At 52.6% G+C, this 18,059-nt stretch overlaps 1 protein-coding gene across 1 annotated transcript in view; it reads right to left on the bottom strand.

Annotated features, from left to right (window-relative positions):
• Positions 1 to 5,794: 5,794 nt before the first annotated feature.
• The window catches only part of NOTCH2 (notch receptor 2), a 134,576-nt gene continuing 122,311 nt past the window's right edge, over positions 5,795 to 18,059 (bottom strand). The window contains 4 exon segments of the mRNA XM_030571978.1: positions 5,795 to 9,458; positions 16,319 to 16,416; positions 17,053 to 17,200; positions 17,629 to 17,930. Coding sequence (XP_030427838.1) covers positions 8,112 to 9,458; positions 16,319 to 16,416; positions 17,053 to 17,200; positions 17,629 to 17,930 — 1,895 coding nt within the window. The 3' untranslated portion in view covers positions 5,795 to 8,111.

The raw sequence follows: 18,059 nt of genomic DNA, 5'->3' as shown, positions 1-18,059 counted from the left end.
CCACCCACCTGCAAACAGCAGATGAACCTTGGAATGATACCCCGACATGTCATTTGGTTTGGTAAGAGCGAGATACAGAATTCTTCTGAAGAGTCTGTGTTTGCATAACAGGGCTGATGAGCAAGTACACGGAGTGCAATCGGACTCCACAGGAACCAGAGTAACAGCGTGAAGCAGGGGGCTATACAGAGTTTTACAATAAAAACATAACGTTGGTAAAAGCAGGTACATGGAGAAGTTCTCATAGCTTGTCATCTCACCAGTGATGTACTTGGCTTTAGCGGCTCTGAGAGAGGCCACTGCAGGGTATAGCCTCCAAGGGAAGGGGTACGAGGAATCACAACTGCAAAGTCTCCAGGAGGAGGAGGAGGAAACTTTAAGGCAGAAAGCGAGGCCAAGCAAAGGGGAACTTCCTTACAGTTGTGCACACACGCGGTGGGAGGGAAGGATCTAGAAAGACCACATTAAATGCCCCAGATCTCCTGGCTGTGGAAGCAGCCATCAAGAGTCGTGCTCCAGTACACAAGCCTCAGCACAGGACTGCAAAGGCTCCCACATGAAACAAGCAAGATCCCAGGAGAGGGATATGTGACCTTCTGATTGACAGCAGTCAACATATCCCTCCTCACCCTTCCCATAACTGCTTAGCAAAAGCCTGACTCTTCTCTCAGCTACCGCTTTCCTCCTATTAACCCCAAGTGACCTAAGACATCTTCCTTGAATGCACCCCAAGTAGGCCCCACTGAGAAGGAACTGGCGAGTGGCCTACTTGGGATGCCCTAAACAGCCTGATGCTGATACAAGTTTGCCAGGTCTCAGCAATGCTGATAAGACCATGTGCTGGGCCTGTGTTTTTCCAGCATTGAGGTTGCAAGTGAGAGTCAACACCAGAGACAGAACCTGCATTTTCTTTCTTTCCTGTTCTTTTCTCTGCCCTTTTGTGTGTTTGTGTCTTGTTTGTCTTCTACCAAATGGGATCAGATTTAACAGCAGCACCACCAATCATAGGCAGCAAGTTCCATGCCCACGTGGTGCTCGGGCACCAGCAATATTCAGAGCTAGGGGCCCAGCTCCAACAAAATTTGAGGCTGGGGCGCCCCAACCCCGGCCCCACCTGATACCCCCCCCCCCCGAGCGTCCCGTGGCCCCAACTTGCTGCCCCTCCCCCCCACTCGCCTTTCCCTTCCCCCTCAGAACCTTCCCTTTTCCGGCAGGACCCTCCATCAGCACAGCCCCCACCCCCCTGCCCACAGTCACTGCTCCTGCCCCATGCTGGACAAGGAGGCAGCCCCATCCCTCACCCCCAGTGAGGCTACAGTTGGGGAAACAGCAGGGGAGGAGGCGTACACAGCACCCCCTGGCACCCACCACGGGGAGCGAGGGAGATTCCTGGACCTGAGACAGGCCCTAGGAGCACATGCAGTGACAGTGGTGGGGGTGAGTGTGCTGCCGGGGGGGGGGGCAGGAAAGTGGGGCTCCTCCGCCAGAGCTTGCTGCTGCGGGCAGGGAAGGGCTGGAGGGAGTCCTCCTCTCTGGCCCCTGCCCCGGAGCAGCCTGCCTGCACCCCCAACTCATCCCCAGCCCTGCCCCATCCCAGACCCCACACCCCCAGTCAGAGCTTTTGCCCCCCACACCCTCAAACCTCTGCCCTAGCCCTGAGCCTCTCCAGCACCCCAAACACCTTAACCCCAGTCCCAGCCAGAGCCCTCACCACCCACACTCCTACTCTCGCCCTGAGCCCTTCCCACACCCCACACTGGCAGCCTGAGAGCCCTCACCCCCTACTCTCTCCCCGAGCCCCTTCCACACCCCAAACCCCTCATCTGCAGCCACACCCCACAGCCCTCACCCCTGCACCCCATCCCTCTGCACCCCTCCCATCCCCAAACTCCCTCCCAGAGCCTGAACCCCAATCCCCTGCCCTAGCCTAGGACCTGCACCCCAGACCTCCTCCCTCACTCAAACTCCCTCCCAGAGCCTTAGGCAGGTGGGGTGCAGCATTTGGAGCGGGTGGAGTAAGGGCAGGGGCAGGTTCTGGGCACCACCGAAATTTCTACAAATATGCCACCCCTGCCCCCAATGACTGCTCTGTGATAAATGAGAGGGAGGTTAGCTCCCTTTGTGGACACCCAGCCAGCCAGTCAGTTGGCTATAGAATCCCTCTTAGTAGCTGTTCTCTACTTGCTTTACCTGTAAAGGGTTAAAAAGCTTGCATGCACAGGTCAAGGGAAATGAGTGGGCACCCGACCAAAAAGCCAATGGGAGAGCTAGAACCTTTTAAAATTGGAGAAAAAAAACCCCTTCCCTCTGTTTGTCTGTTACTGTTCTCTGGAGAGGGAGGACAGAGCAGAGACAGGGCTGAGACCATGCTGTAAAAAGCTTTTTGTCAGTTAAGGGAATCATCAGATCATACCTAAAACTCCTCATTTGAAACCTCAGATATGTAAACAAATCAAAAAAAGTGTCTAGAAAGACGTGATTAGGTTTATCTCTGTTTATTTCTTATTGGCCTGTGGACTCCTCTGTGCTAACCCCAAATGCTTTTATTTTGCTTGTAACCTTTAAGCTGGACCTCAAGAAGGTTGTTCTTGATGGGGTTTTTTTTGGTAAGTGGGTTTTTTTAAATCTAGAAAGAGCCTAAGTTGCAGATGTATTTTCTTTCTTTATGTTTTTAATAAAATTTACCTTTTTTAAGAACAGGATTGGATTTTTGGTGTCCTAAGAGGTTTTGTGCATATGCTGTTTAATTAGCTAGTAGCAACAGCTGATTTTCTTTATTTTCTTGAGGGCTTAAGGGTACCCCACAGGAAGGAATTCCCAAATGCTCCTTCCCGGGTTCTCAAAAGAGTTGTTTTTTATTGGCGTTTTTTTGCACACTTGGGAGGTGGCAGCATCTACCCATCCAAAGTCAGAGAGAAGCTGTGACCTTGGGAGTTTAATACCAGCCTGCAGTGACCAGTATTAATTTTTAGAATCCTTGTGGGACCCCACCTTCTGCACTTGAAGTGCCACAGTGGGGAATCAGCCTTGACACTGCTCCAGCCCACTGTAACTAATGTCTTCTCTTATCACCAAAAAGGATAGTTATTACCACTTTCGATACCATCTAAAAGACTGTCAAACAAGGGTTTTTCCCCTTCTAAACGCTCTGATCAAGCTGAAGGGAACAAGGGATGCTGTTAAAATGAAAGCCTTATTTAATCATTTACATTTGAAATGCTTTAGCTCTTTTCTCTTCCTTTCTATATCTTTAATAAAAGGATTTGTAATGGTGTGTTTGCCATGGTACTGAGCAGGCTGAGGTCTGTGTATAAAAAGCCCCAATTTTTGTTTAAAGCTGTTTAATGTTGGACGGTGACTGGATTATGTTAACACCTTTGGCCCAGATAGTCCATCTAAATTAATACAACAATAGCAACTAATATGAGTAGACTCATCAATATCCATGATTCTACGCAGGATAAGGCACTACCCAATAGAAGTGAGGCTGGCAAAACCAGGCTTCAAATATCAATACATCCTTCAATTTTCTGATCTTCACTTCAGCTTACTTGCTCTTGAATGGAAAAGGAACACAAATTTTTTGAAGAGCACAAGACACCAGGATAAAACACGTTCCCAGAGGTGAACAAAATGGTACTGTAGGAGGCAGGTGGCCTGCTGGTTATGGCACAGGCATGGGCATCACTGGACTCACAGAACCCCTATTTTATAAACTGATTGAGGAATTAATAAAATTGAAAAATTCATAAAATCCAACATCTCAAAACAGTAGTTATGTTGTGTAAGTTGCAGAACAGTGCACTGCAGCGCTTTTTTCCTGTTCTCCAAACCACTGCAGAGCAACTTGCAATGCACTGAGGCACCAGAATGCAAAGGAACATTGGCTTGCTCCTCACTGACTTCACTTTTGTTATGTGATTGCCCCCACCCCCTGGGGATAACTTCTTCATATAACTGGTTGTTGAGATCAAGCTTCTCTTGCACTATCCTCTCTGCCATAGGGTTCTTCTGAACCAGGGCAAGTTAGTTCGCCTCAGTTTCCTCACCTATAAGGTGGGAATGATCATTCTTGCCCCTCTCACCTGGGGATGAGACACTTTGATATTCTCAACTGGAAGGAGCTGTTTAAAGTGCAAAGCATTACGGGCCCAGATACACCTCCTACATCCATGCATGTAGTCCCTTCTACATTACATTTTCCCTCGTGAAGATCAAACTGGGCTGGCTGGTGGATGCACATAATCTCCTCACCATCCCCACAGTCTTTTTCATCTGTGTCTGTACAGCACCTAGCACAAAGGGCTCCTGGTCTGTGACTAGGGCTCCTACGCACTATAGTAATGCAAACAACACTATCACAGCTCCCTGGGTGAAAGGTATTACAACATGGGAAGGTGTGACCCAAGGACCTTTGGATGCCAATTGGTAGAGGGCATGGGGTACATAGAACCTCTGGGTCCCTCAAAAGAATACCATGTAATGTGTCTAATGAAAGTCTGTGTCACACTGATCATCGTAATCATTGCGAGATGTATGCCTGGAAAAATGGGAGTTATGGATATACACTGAAAGCTATGGTCTCGAGGCCTTGTAATTAAAAGCAGGTCACTCAAAGGTAGCGTGCCCAGTGACAAACTTCTCCAGAGAGGAGATGGGAGACACTTACCTGTGCTCTATTGTGTCTTACAAGAAGTCTATTAGCATACTGAGTTATATGCTAATGAAGAGCTGGCAGGAAGAGGTAAACAATGGAGAGGCGGTACCCTTTTTCAGGTGAAGCTCAAAAGTCTGGTATATCTGGGTGTATCAAGACACACCTTGGCATCCTTCTCCCTGCAAAGACAGGCTGTCAGTGAGCTTAATCTTATGAAAGGGAGATCTTGGCCATCCTGGTTGAAAATGCTGGGAAAAGGAGTTGGGGTAAACGATCCTGCCGGAGACAGGAATGTCTTGAGAGTTAAGTTCAGGCTCTAGAAAGCATATAATAATCTTGTTTTATATGTAACCATTTGTTTCCAATATTCTTACTCACTATCACTTGGCTCTCCATTGATGATAAGATTCTTGTTTTCACGGGGGGGGGGGGCAGAGTGGGGATCCTGAGTAAGCTGGTGTGTGCTGTTCCTTTGGGAGGAGAGAATCAGAGCTCAGTGTTCAGTGAGTCAGGGGCTGGGCACTGCAAGGGATGCTTGGGGATGGCGTGTACCTATTGCTAACCTGTACAGAGAGCAAGGCCTGCAGAGGCCTGGCAGGCAGTGCTTGTGCTTCCAGAGGCTGGCTTTCTCAGGGAGCTGATTCACAGTAGGCACAGACAGGATGTCCTCATGCCAAGGGCAGGTGGTGGTGAGGTGCCTCACAACCCTGGATGCCCCTGAGAAGCGTCACGGGACACCCCATCCAAGACAGAAGCCCTTTTTTAAGGGGGATCCCGAGTGCAGCTGACACCAGGGTGGTTAGGAATGGATGGGCCTAGTTTCCTGCCAACCCCTGGCTGGGGATCTGTGGGGTTTAGGTACTGGCCCCAGGGCCTGTTGTGCAGTGGTGGTGGTGCCCTTTCTAACACCGGTCTGGGATAAGTCTGACTGGAACCTTGGAGATTTCCTCCCCCTTAGGAGGGGATAAGGGTTTCATCAGGGGAGGGGTGAATACTGAATAATGTGTGGGCTCTCTCTGCCCTAGCCCGAGATGGAGATGCAGGGGACACCATGCAGAATTGGCCAAGTGAGACCATGTATAAGTTCAGGCAGAGTGGCAGCTCGCAGCCATGGCAACAAGTGAAAACACCGGTGTGTAGACACTGGACGTATACTCTTTATTTTGGGGATAAAAAATGCTTATACATTTTGTAGCAATTATTTTCATAATAGACTTTTTTTAAAAATGTAAAAATAAGCACATATTTTCCTGTTATTACTGTAGGAAAATGCTGCTGTGTGAATGGTTACTGCTTACGAGATAAAATACCACCTTAAGGAGATCTCAGCTTTACCAGAAGTATAAAAGAGGCAGAAAGGGACATTGTTCAAACACACCAGATGCAAAGAACATACCTGCCTTGCAATGGCTGCCAAAGATAAAAGGCACTTGGGTTATTTAGGGCTAAAAAGCGAAAGCCCTTGGTTTCTTTGGCATGTATTTAAGCAATCCTTGATTACTTCAGTCCCAAGCCCCCAAAAGGCTGAGCTGTATCTCTTTCACAGTACACACCTCAGTGTGGGCAGGGAAGAGAGGCTGTGTGCGTCAGAAAGCATTAAACAAAACAATCAACAACTTCAGCCCAGAAAGGTGGCCCATGGAATGATTCCTGGCAAGGCCCTGCCTTCATGTACCTTTGAGTCAAAAATCAAAAGAAAATGCATTGTGCTCCTAACTTTACTAGGATAAAAGTATCACTCGAAACACTGGACCTGGTACAATGCGCAGTAACTGCTGCTCAGAGATGAGCAGACTCCCTGTCTTTTGTTGGCAGCAAAATGGTGCTCAAAAATTTCCTTGGAATGTTAATTTGCAGGGATCGCCTGAAGAGGTAGAATTAATGCAACTTCTAGGAATTTACACTTCTATCCTTGACTTGTCCAGAGCCCTTCAGGGAAGCATTCTCACAGGGCAGTGCAGAGATCTGGACAAGAGGAGAAGCAGCTCTATTGTCCAGTTAAGGCTCAACGAAAGCTGGGTTCTGTAAACCCACTAAAAATTTAGAGGAAGCTGCAGTATAATTCCTACTTGTCTTGTGGGATCATACAGGGAACAGCATCACAAGTGTGCAGTTGTGGTATGTGCTGAAGCATAGAGCAGAATCAATTAATCCATCTGCTCAGATGTTTCAGATGATGGTTTCTGAACTATTTGGTCTCCAACTTAACCAACTTCCAATTTTAGATGAGGGGCAACTAACTAAAGGCTAGGAAGAAGACTCTAGCATTCTTGCCTTCTAGTGGACAGCACTGTATTAGGCTGTTCCGATCACTTCCAAAGGGCATAAAAGGGGCAATTATGCCCTATCCCCAGGATTGAGGGTCACATTAAACATGGGTGAATGGTACAAAAGGACAAAAGTGCTGCATATACATGATTAGAACCTAGCCACATCATGATACAGCACAGAGAGACCCAACACCCAACCTGCAGGACTTGAGAGCAACAGAGTCAAACACATTTGACTCTTAGCTGTGGTACTGTGTAATCGGATCAGGAATTTGTGGTGTGAGATCAGGAAACTTCCTTATGCTTAACCTGAGGGGTTTCCTAAACTACTGCTTCTTTTCCAGGCAGTCTCCTCTTTGAGACAAGGTGCCTTGGTGGGCCGGCCCTGAGCCCTGGCATTCACTGCAGAGTAGTGTGAAGGAGGGGTGTGACCTGTCTGTGGAAGACAGGAGTTTGGGGGGTAGGTGGTGAGGTAGACGTCTGACCAGGTATTGTGAGGAGGAGAGTGCCCTGTAGACTTGTCTGAGGATAATTCGGGGGCTGGCAGCTGGAAGAGCCAACACTGTACACGCACTCAGGTAGGTGAGGGTTCAGGAGAGCCTGGGCACTGCATTAGGGAAGAGCTAGGCAGTGCGGGGGAGGTGGCTCTAGACAGTTGTCCTCATGTCTATGGGAGCGTTTTGGTTAACGGGCAGAGGGAGTTCAGGACATTGGTCTAAGAGAGCCATGGGGGGGTGATAGCTCAGATCACAGGCAGGACCAGTAACTGTGGGGAAAAGGGAGGAATTTGGAATGGTAACAGAGTATTGGAAGAGCAAGAGGGTAAAATTACTGTTATTTGAGGCTGAATATGAGAAAGCTCTAACCAGAAGAAGCATTAAGCCGAGCAAGAGTCTCTCAAAGAAAGTGGCAGAATAAGTTTAAAAGCAGACTGGACAAAGTCTAGAGAATCTCATATAGAGAGTAGTATGCACTAGTCCCTGGGGAACTGATTACAAGTGGCCCAACAGGTCTTCCCCATCCCCAGCTTCTCTGATTCGGGAAGCGTAAAACCTACAGCAATCACAGCGGATGGTGGGTGGGTGCATTCAGACTTTTGAACACTAAAATGGTTCTTCATTTCCATCCTGGGTGACTGTCATGAGAACTGCTGCCAGCTCAGCTTCACCAGCCATTGGAACCTTTTAGGCATAAACCTGCATGTTGCTCCGCTGCTGCTCTGACATATGTGCTGCAGGCCCTCGCTGGTTGCTGCCGAGGCTGGGGCTGGTGGCCACATCAGACCAATCTGAGGCAGAGTGTGGGGACGAGCTTGACCATTGATCAGGTGACTCAGGCGATGGCGTCAGATATGGGTGCTCCCCTGGCAAGTGCCTGGTATGGCTGGGAGTCCTCTCCGTGGCAGAGGAGGAGTAGCTGTGCTGAGATGGCGGAGTGGGGTACTTTCCCACTGAGCTCTGAAACTGGTGATAGGCTGGGAGGTTTGTCTGAGCTACTTGTCCATCCTGCTGAGGGATCACTGCCATGGGAAAGGAGGCACTTGGCAACTGAGCTAGATCTGGTACCTGGTACATGGAACTAAGAGGACCAGCTATATTCTGAGCACAGTTTGCCTGTGCCTGCTGAGGCATTGCCTGCTGGTTTATGCCACCTTTGGGAACCAGCTGGAAAGTCATAATAGGTGGCAGTGACACTCTGGAGACTCCGCCATGCTTCACATCGGTTTGAATCATGCCACTCTGCTGAGGCATGCTGGGGTGAGAATGCACTACCTGGGGGACCATGCCAAACATCTCATTATACTGGGATTCATTCATTTCCATACGACTCATCCATTCAGCAGAAATGTTAACTGGCCTGAGCCGATCGAGCCCACAGTTTGGAGGGGTGATTCTGTGCTGTGAAAGCAGCTGGCTGACAGAAGGGAGCACAGTGCTGGATCCACATCCCAGGGGCTGCAGCTCATGGAGGTTGGAGAAGGACATGGTGTGTGCAGCCTGTACTGATGCAGCAGTGTGCTGTGTGTGTGGGGACGAAGGTAAAACCCCTGGTGAAGGCATCACTGGAGATGATATTGGTTCAGATACAAAAGCATGTGGGGATTCCAGGGAATCAACTGGTGAGAGGGTCACTGAGCTCTCAGAAAACTGTCCCTTGCTTTCACTCACAGATTTCTTACCCTTCCTCTTTGCATCCTTGGAGAGATTTGTGGGCACCAGGCCCTTGGCACTTGGTTTTCGTGGCTTCTTGCTTAAGGAAGCATGTTTCAAATTGAGGAAGGACCTATTTGGGCCACAGATCACTGGTGAGAGGGCTGAGCTTAGCATGGTGCCAGGGTGTCCAGGAGGGCTATGGGTCAGGTTGTACTCATTCAGAAGGTGCACGATGTCATGGTGCATTCGGTCCTGTGCCACATCTCGGGGGAGGCGATCCATGTGGTCTGTGATGTCTCGATTGGCAAAATGGTCCAACAGGATTTTAGCTGCTTCAAAACTCCCTTCCCGTGCTGCCAGGAACAGCGGTGTCTCCTCCTGAAAGCACAAAGAGGAGACATCTCAACAGTTTTGTGGTTACTGTGGATCTAGGGGAAACAATGTTGACTGAGCAAGGGGCAATAGGAGGAACTGCAATCTGTGAGTGTGGAACAGAGCTGGAATACGCCACACACAAAATTCACTACAATTCCACTGAGAGCGAATCCAAGGGAAAGAAAAAGACGGTTACTCACCTTTGTAACTGTTGTTCTTCGAGATGTGTTGCTCACATCCATTCCAGTTAGGTGTGCGCGCTGCGCGTGCACGTTCGTCGGAAACTTTTTTACCCTAGCAACTCCAGTGGGCCGGCAGGTCGCCCCCTAGAGTGGCGCCGCCATGGCGCTCTATATATACCCCTGCCGGCCCGCCCGCTCCTCAGTTCCTTCTTGCCGGCTACTCCGACAGTGGGGAAGGAGGGAGGGTGTGGAATGGATGTGAGCAACACATCTCGAAGAACAACAGTTACAAAGGTGAGTAACCGTCTTTTCTTCTTCGAGTGATTGCTCACATCCATTCCAGTTAGGTGACTCCCAAGCCATACCTAGGCGGTGGGGTCGGAGTGAGAAGTCGCGGCACGGAGCACTGCAGTTCCGAAGGCCGCATCCTCTCTCGACTGCTGGACCAGGGCGTAGTGGGAAGCAAAGGTGTGGACCGATGACCAGGTCGCTGCCCGACAGATTTCCTGGATGGGCACACGGGCGAGGAAAGCTAGCGACGACGCCTGCGCCCTGGTAGAATGCGCAGTCACACGGCCCGTAGGGACATGGGCCAAGTCATAACAGGTCCTGATACAGGACGTAAACCCAAGAGGATACCCTCTGGGAGGAGATAGGAAGCCCTTTCATACGATCTGCTACCGCCACGAAAAGCTGGGGGGATTTTCGGAAGGGCTTAGTCCTCTCTATGCAGAACGCGAGAGCCCTACGGACATCCAGCGAGTGGAGCTGCTGCTCCCTGCCTGAGGAGTGAGGTTTTGGGAAAAAAAACCGGAAGGAAAAACTCTTGGTTGACGTGGAAGGCTGAGACCACCTTGGGCAGAAAAGCAGGGTGTGGTCTCAGCTGCACCTTGTCCTTGTGGAAGACCGTATATGGGGGGTCTACCACAAGAGCTCGGAGCTCCGACACCCGTCTAGCTGAGGTGATAGCCACTAGAAAGGCAGTTTTCCAAGAGAGGTAGAGCAGGGAGCAAGTAGCTAACGGCTCAAAGGGGGGCCCCATGAGCCGGGACAACACCAGGTTAAGATCCCAGGTTGGAGCAGGGGGACGGACGTTAGGGAATAAACGTTCCAGCCCTTTAAGGAATCTCGACACCGTCGGGTGAGAAAAAACGGAGCGACCGTCCGCACCCGGGTGAAAGGTGGAGATAGCTGCTAGGTGGACTCGCAACGACGATAAGGCCAGACCTTGCCCTTTGAGGGACCAAACGTAGTCTAAGATTTCGGTTACCGAAACTTCCATAGGGCGGAGATTTCTCTCTACGCACCAACAGGAGAAGCGCTTCCATTTCGCCGAATATGTGGCTCTTGTGGACGGTTTCCTGCTGCTCAAGAGCACCTCTCTCACAGGCGTGGAGCAGCGCAGCTCGGAACCAGTCAGCCACGCAGGAGCCACGCCGCTAGGTGCAGCGACTGCAGGTCTGGGTGACAGAGGGTCCCGTGGTCCTGGGTAATCAAGTCCGGATGAAGGGGCAGGAGAACTGGGTCGGCTATGGCCAAGTCCAGCAGCATGGTGTACCAGTGCTGCCTGGGCCATGCCGGGGCCACCATGATCACGAGAGCCCTGTCCCTGCGCACCTTCAGGAGGACCTTGTGGACCAGAGGGAACGGGGGAAATGCATAGTACAGGTGGGTTGACCACTGGATGAGGAAGGCATCCGCTATCGACCCCGGCTCCCTGCCCTGAAAGGAGCAGAACGCTTGGCACTTCCTGTTCCCCTTGGACGCGAAGAGGTCCACCCGGGGATAACCCCACCTCCGGAAAATGGAGAGAGCGACGTCCGGGCAAAGGGACCACTCGTGTGACAGGAAGGATCTGCTCAATCGATCTGCCAGAGTGTTCCGTACTCCAGGGAGGAAGGAAGCCCTGAGGTGAATGGAGTGGGCTACGCAAAAGTCCCAGAGTCGTATCGCCTCGTGGCATAGGGAGGAGGACCTGGTGCCTCCCTGCTTGTTGATATAGTACATGGTCGTCGTGTTGTCCGTGAACACGGCGACACAACGACCCTGAAGCTGATGACAAAACGCTTGACAAGCAAGGCGGACCGCTCTCAACTCCCGCATGTTGATGTGGAGCCCCACCTCCTCCTGGGACCACAGGCCCTGTGTCCGCAGGGTCCCTAGGTGGGCCCCCCAGCCTAGATCTGAGGCATCCATTGTCAGGGATACCGAGGGCTGAGAGGGGTGAAAGGGAAGACCCGCACATAATACGGACTGGTCTAACCACCAGCCGAGAGAATCTAAGACTTCTGGGGGATTGTGACTAACATGTCTAAAGGTTGCCTTGCCGGCCTGTAATGACTGATAAGCCACAGCTGGAGAGGCCTCATGTGGAGCCGAGCGTAGTCGGTCACAAAAGTGCACGCCGCCATGTGGCCTAACAGGGTTAGACATGTCCTCACTGACGTCAATGGGGCTGACCGCAAACGTTGAACGATCGCCGCCATGGTCTGGAACCGTTGCAGAGGCAGCGAGGCCCTGCCCACAGTGGCATCCAGGACGGCCCCGATAAATTCCACCTTCTGCGTGGGCCTCAGAGTGGACTTGTCTGTGTTTATCAAGAGGCCCAGACTTGCAAACATGGCGGTGATCATGCGGACATGGCTGTTGACCTGCTGTTCCGACGTGCCCCGAATCAACCAGTCGTCCAGATAAGGGAACACGTGGACACGGTTGCGCCGAAGATGCGCCACGACAACTGCCATGCATTTTGTAAACACCCTCGGGGCCGTGGACAGGCCGAATGGGAGGACTGCAAATTGATAATGAAGAGCCCCCACAACGAAGCGGAGAAGCGTCTGTGGTGCGGCAAATGGCAATGTGGAAATACGCGTCCTGCATGTCGAGGGCGCGTACCAGTCTCCCGGATCCAGGGATGGAATAATGGTCCCCAGGGATACCATGCGGAACTTCAACTTCACGAGGTATTTGTTGAGTTCTCGCAGGTCGAGGATAGGCCTGAGGCCCCCCTTGGCCTTGGGGATCAGAAAGTAGCGGGAATAAAACCCCTTGCCTTTCTCGTTTTCCGGAACCGCCTCTATAGCTCCTTTGCTGAGGAGCGTCTGCACCTCCTGCCGAAGGAATTGCTCGTGAGAGGGGTCCCTGAAGAGGGACGAGGAAGGAGGGCGGGAAGGAGGAAATGAAACAAACTGCAGGAGGTATCCCGTCTGCACCATGCTTAAGACCCAGCGGTCCGATGTTATTTGGGACCACGCCGGGAGGAAAAACGAAAGGCGGTTGGAAAATGGGGGGAAAGGATCCATAGGGGAAACTGTTACCGCGCCCTCGGGCGCACCTTCAAAATGAAGGCTTAGGACCAGGCGGGGGTTTTGAGGAGCCTTGGTTCTGCCCCCCTTGGCTCCCAGACTGCCTGCGCCTGCCGTTCCTGCCGCGGCGCCTGTAAAGGTCCTGCCGCTGGCGGAACTGGGAAAACGGCCTACGTTGTTGCTGTTGTTGCGACCTAAAGGGTCTACGCTGCGTCACGGGGGTGTGCATCCCGAGGGACCGCATAATGACCCGGTTGTCTTTTAGACTCTTGAGTCTGGGGTCTGTCTTATCAGAAAACAGGCCCTGGCCTTCGAAAGGAAGGTCCTGTATAGTGTGCTGGAGCTCCAGCGGAAGGCCGGAAACCTGCAGCCAGGAGATGCGACGCATCGTAACTCCTGACGCGAGGGTACGGGCAGCCGAGTCCGCAGCGTCCAAGGAGGCTTGTAAGGCCGTGCGTGCGACCTTCTTGCCTTCGTCCAAGATGGCCGTAAACTCTTGGCGAGCATCCTGTGGCAGCAGCTCCTTAAATTTGTCCACTGCCACCCAGGAGTTAAAGGCGTATCTGCTCAGCAGGGCCTGCTGGTTAGAGACCCTGAGCTGCAGCGCCCCAGCCGAATACACCTTACGGCCAAGGAGGTCCATCCGCCTGGCTTCTCTGGATTTGGGGGCTGGAGCCCCCTGGCCGTGACGCTCCCTATCGTTCACCGATTGCACCACCAGTGAACCGGGAGTCGGGTGAACATGTAGATATTCGTATCCCCTAGAAGGGGCCATGTACTTTCTCTCGACTCCTTTCGCTGTCGGAGGGATGGAGGCCGGGGACTGCCAGATAGTATTGGCGTTGGCCTGGATGGTCCGTATGAAGGGCAGGGCGACCCTGGTGGGAGCATCAGAAGAGAGGATGGTGACAATTGGATCCTCTATCTCCGAGACCTCCTCTGCCTGCAGACTCAGATTTTGAGCCAATCGCCTGAGGAGGTCTTGGTGCGCCCTGAGATCCAGCGGGGGGGGGACTGTTAGAGGAGGTACCCGCCACCGCCTCATCCGGGGAGGAGGATGATGAGACCCCAGGCACGAGAGTGTCTAACTGAGGGTCTTCCTCAGCCCTCGCCTCTGCCTCCGGAGCCGCAGCGGAGTCCTGCTGTTTGGACCCTTCCTCCCCTTCCGGGGAGGGAGGGGGGCGAGACAAGGAGGCTTCAGGGGCCCTACGCTCCGCAGTCGCCGGTCTAGCAGGGAGCTGCTGGGGGCCCTGGGCCTGATGGTATGCCCAGGGTGTCCAGAATCCCCACTGTTGTGGGCCTTGGTCTTGCAGCGGCGGATCACCGAACAGCGCCGCCTGCCGGTCGGTGCCCAGCACATACCCGCTGTCCGTCTGGGAGGATACGGACGGCTGTCTCGAGGGCCATGGTGGGGCCGACCCCGGATGGTAAGGGTCTGCGCGGGCCGGCACGGAGGATCGTCTCGGTGCCGGGGACTGGTGCCGGGAAGTCATATCGGTGCCGGGACCGGGATCGGACAGGGATCTGTCACGGTGCCGGGATCCTGATCGGTACCAGGGGCGCCGCTTCGGTGCCGGGACCTGCCACCAGCTCGGTGCCGGGAGGTCGACCGGGACCTACCACCAGCTCGGCGCCGGGAGGTCGACCGAGACCGGGACCTGCCACCAGCTCGGTGCCGGGAGGTCGACCGGTGCGGCGAGTAGCGTCGGGACCTGCTCCTGGAGTCGCGGTGCCGGTGTCGCCGACTGGAGCCTGACCGCGACCGCCTCGGTGCCGACCGTTGCCGCGAGTGCGACCGGTACCGCTGAGGGGAGCGGTGCCGGGACTGCGAGCGGCGTCGGGATCTGGAGCGCCCAAGACGTCGGGACCTGGATGGCGAACGACTGTCTCTGGGCGGCGCCGACATCATGGGCTTGCCTCTGGACACGACCCGCACCGGAGGTACCGGGGGTGGCAGCCGAGTGGGCTCAGTCAGGGCAATAAGGTCCCGAGCTGAGGCGAAGGTCTCCGGTGTGGATGGGACCACTATCTCAACCCCAGATCTCATGGGGGAGCTCGGCGGCACCGGACTCAACGGACACCGCCGGGCCCGAGTCAACGGTGCTGACGGTGCCGGCGGCGCCGCGGCCCGATGTCGAGGCCGGGCGCTCAAGCCGGGTCTGCCTGGCCGGAGTATCAGACTTCGACGGCCTTGGCTCTGACTCCAGTGCCGGAGAGGGTCGGTGCCGAGGAGTCTTCTCGGTGCCGGAGCGATCCGGTGCCGGTGCCGATACCACGGCCTGCGAAGCCGACGGGTCAAGTGCCGCCTCCATTAGGAGAGTTCGGAGCCTCTGATCCCTCTCCTTCTTTGTCCTCGGCTTAAAAGCCTTACAGATGTGGCACTTGTCGGATCTGTGCGATTCCCCGAGGCACTTCAGGCACGCTTCGTGGGGATCGCTGGTAGGCATGGGCTTCTTGCAGGCCGCACACTGCTTGAAGCCCGGCGAAACAGGCATGAGCCTGACGCCGGGTGCCGGGAAGGGCTAAGCCCCCGGCGAAGAACTACTTAACAACTATTTAACTAAACTATCTACTTAACAAACTAATTAACAACTATAATGGAACTAGAGATGAACGAAGATAAACGATAGATAACTAGGAGAGCTAGGGACGTGGAGGACAGCTATGCCGCGCTCCACAGTTCCAACGACCGACACGGCGGTAAGAAGGAACTGAGGAGCGGGCGGGCCGGCAGGGGTATATATAGAGCGCCATGGCGGCGCCACTCTAGGGGGCGACCTGCCGGCCCACTGGAGTTGCTAGGGTAAAAAAGTTTCCGACGAACGTGCACGCGCGGCGCGCACACCTAACTGGAATGGATGTGAGCAATCACTCGAAGAAGAACTAGCCAATACGGCTTTAGAAAGGACGGCTCAGGTGAACTCCAGGAAAATAACTCCCTATGTTGGAATGGGGGGAGTGGAAGGGAACCAACAGAATACAATCAGCAAAGGCTTGTATGGGAAAAGAACTGAGCCTCCAGCTGAAAAGAAACGGCCTGTAGTTGGACACTTGACTGGAATGTGGGGAGACCTAGGTTGCACCCTGTGAACCAATCTGAGCCATGGCTAAGAGGGAGTGAGAAGGTAGGACTTTAGGTCAGTAGTAGCTGCTTGGGTACCTGACACCTCTGAAGAGTTAGTCACTTAATTCCCTAACGTAGATTTAGAAGCCTCGCTTCAAGCACCTAGTTTTGAAAAATCTTGGCCTAGATCATTTCCAACAGTTAACGGCCAACTGCAAAGCATGGAGCTAGTGGGAGAGAGACGGGGCTGAGTAGCCAGCAGTGCAGGCCATGTGTGAAGGAACAGCCCTATTGAGCATACACAAACTGTACCTTGTTGTCCTGCATGTCTCTGTTGGCTCCGTTTTTCAGCAGCACTAATGTTGCCTCCACATTGTTAACAGCAGCAGCCCAGTGAAGGGCAGATTTACCTGTGGGGAAATTCAGTCTCTTCAACAACAAATGAACGAGCAAAGTGGGAGAGGTATAATACAGCATCCCCAGGGAACTGCCGAGCCTGGCAACCTACAACTCTTTCCAGTACAGTAGTCAACCCTGCAGCCTCCATCATGAGCTACATCTTGGTATGATCACCTGTGATACACCCATCTGTCCCCACAAAGCTGCAGAAAGTCCTGGCAGGCTCCCTCCATGACACCCAGAACTGCAAGGCACGTTGCAGAAAGTCTCAGTCCAACCTCCCACAAGACTCCATCTCACTACATGCAATGGGACAGCCTCTTCAGGAGTCTCATGTTCTGTACGCTTGTGACATGCTGGAGAAAGTCTCAGCACAACCCTCACCACTGCGTCCCCCCAACTCTCCTCCATACATTTCAGGCATCTCCAAAGAACCCACCCTATGATGATCAGTCATTCTGCAGTGTGCTACACTTAATCACCACAGAACCCACTCGTATAGGATACCCTCTACCCTGTTTATTCTGCTAGCTTCAGTGTTATTAATAGCTCATGCTACAGTGCAGGTTTTAGCTCCTCATTCCCATTCTACACCCTGAGAAATGGAGCTGAACACAGAAGCCCTCAGCCCCCAATCCCCACAATACCATGATCATCCACAGCATTGACATCAGCCTGGCAGTTGATCAGCTCGGCCACCATTCCTTCCACAGCCAGTCGGGCAGCCAGAATTAGTGGGGTTGTGCCATCATTCATTCGCACATCCAGGTCCGTCACTCTGTTACGGATCAGGATCTGAAGCACAGGGGAAGAGTGATTTTTCAATTCCATTAAGAAACAAGACTGAGAATTAACAAGAAACTTCAGAGAAATTTTGTATTCATGTAGCAATATCAGGGTTGAAATTCGAGGACTCAGAATATACAAGATATTAACAAAAAAGCAAGTGAAAACTGAATAGCAATAGAGAGAGAGAGAGAGAGAGAGAGAGAGAGAGATCCTTTGAGTTACTGATATCGGAAGAAAGTAGGTCTACAAAGAACCTTCATCCTCTTACCCTTGGGCCAATGCATTGCTCACAATCTGACAGCAGGATAGCCAAGGACACAGTACATCCCCAGATACATCCTTCTAGGTGGGCAGGCAGATGATGCTACGCATTGCCGTTGCCTAACACCACTATCTCAGCCAGTGTCCTAAAAGGGATTCCCTAAATGGTTTACCTGGAAGACACCCTGTGCATCAGCTGCCACAGCTGCATGAAGGGGAGACCGGCCCATGTTGTCTCGTGCATTAGCATCAGCACCAGCATCTAGTAAGCGTTTTGCCGCATCTGCTCTTGAATAGCGGGCTGCTAAGTGCAGTGCCATCTCCCCAGTACGGTCCGTTTGGGCCTGCAGGTTTGCACCTTGATAAATTAAGTCTGTTATTATATTTGCTGAAGAATCTTCCATTTCTTCATCTTCGTCGCTAATCTCGGAGCTGCTGACACGGAGAGATGCCAACATGAGTGGGGTACACCCATCTGCAACAGAAGAGAAGTTTGAATGGTAACACCTGCATAACAGCAAAGAAAAGCAGATTGTGCCTGTTCCCAGTGCCATATATCCTCTCCCTTTGTGGACTTGTCCTGGGGCAGTGACAATCCCTTCCT

Source organism: Gopherus evgoodei, chromosome 8 (genome assembly GCF_007399415.2).
Source record: "Gopherus evgoodei ecotype Sinaloan lineage chromosome 8, rGopEvg1_v1.p, whole genome shotgun sequence".
Classification (NCBI taxonomy): Eukaryota; Metazoa; Chordata; order Testudines; family Testudinidae; genus Gopherus; species Gopherus evgoodei.
The sequence above is the reverse complement of the archived record's forward strand: the minus strand, read 5'-3'. Positions and strand labels throughout refer to the sequence as shown.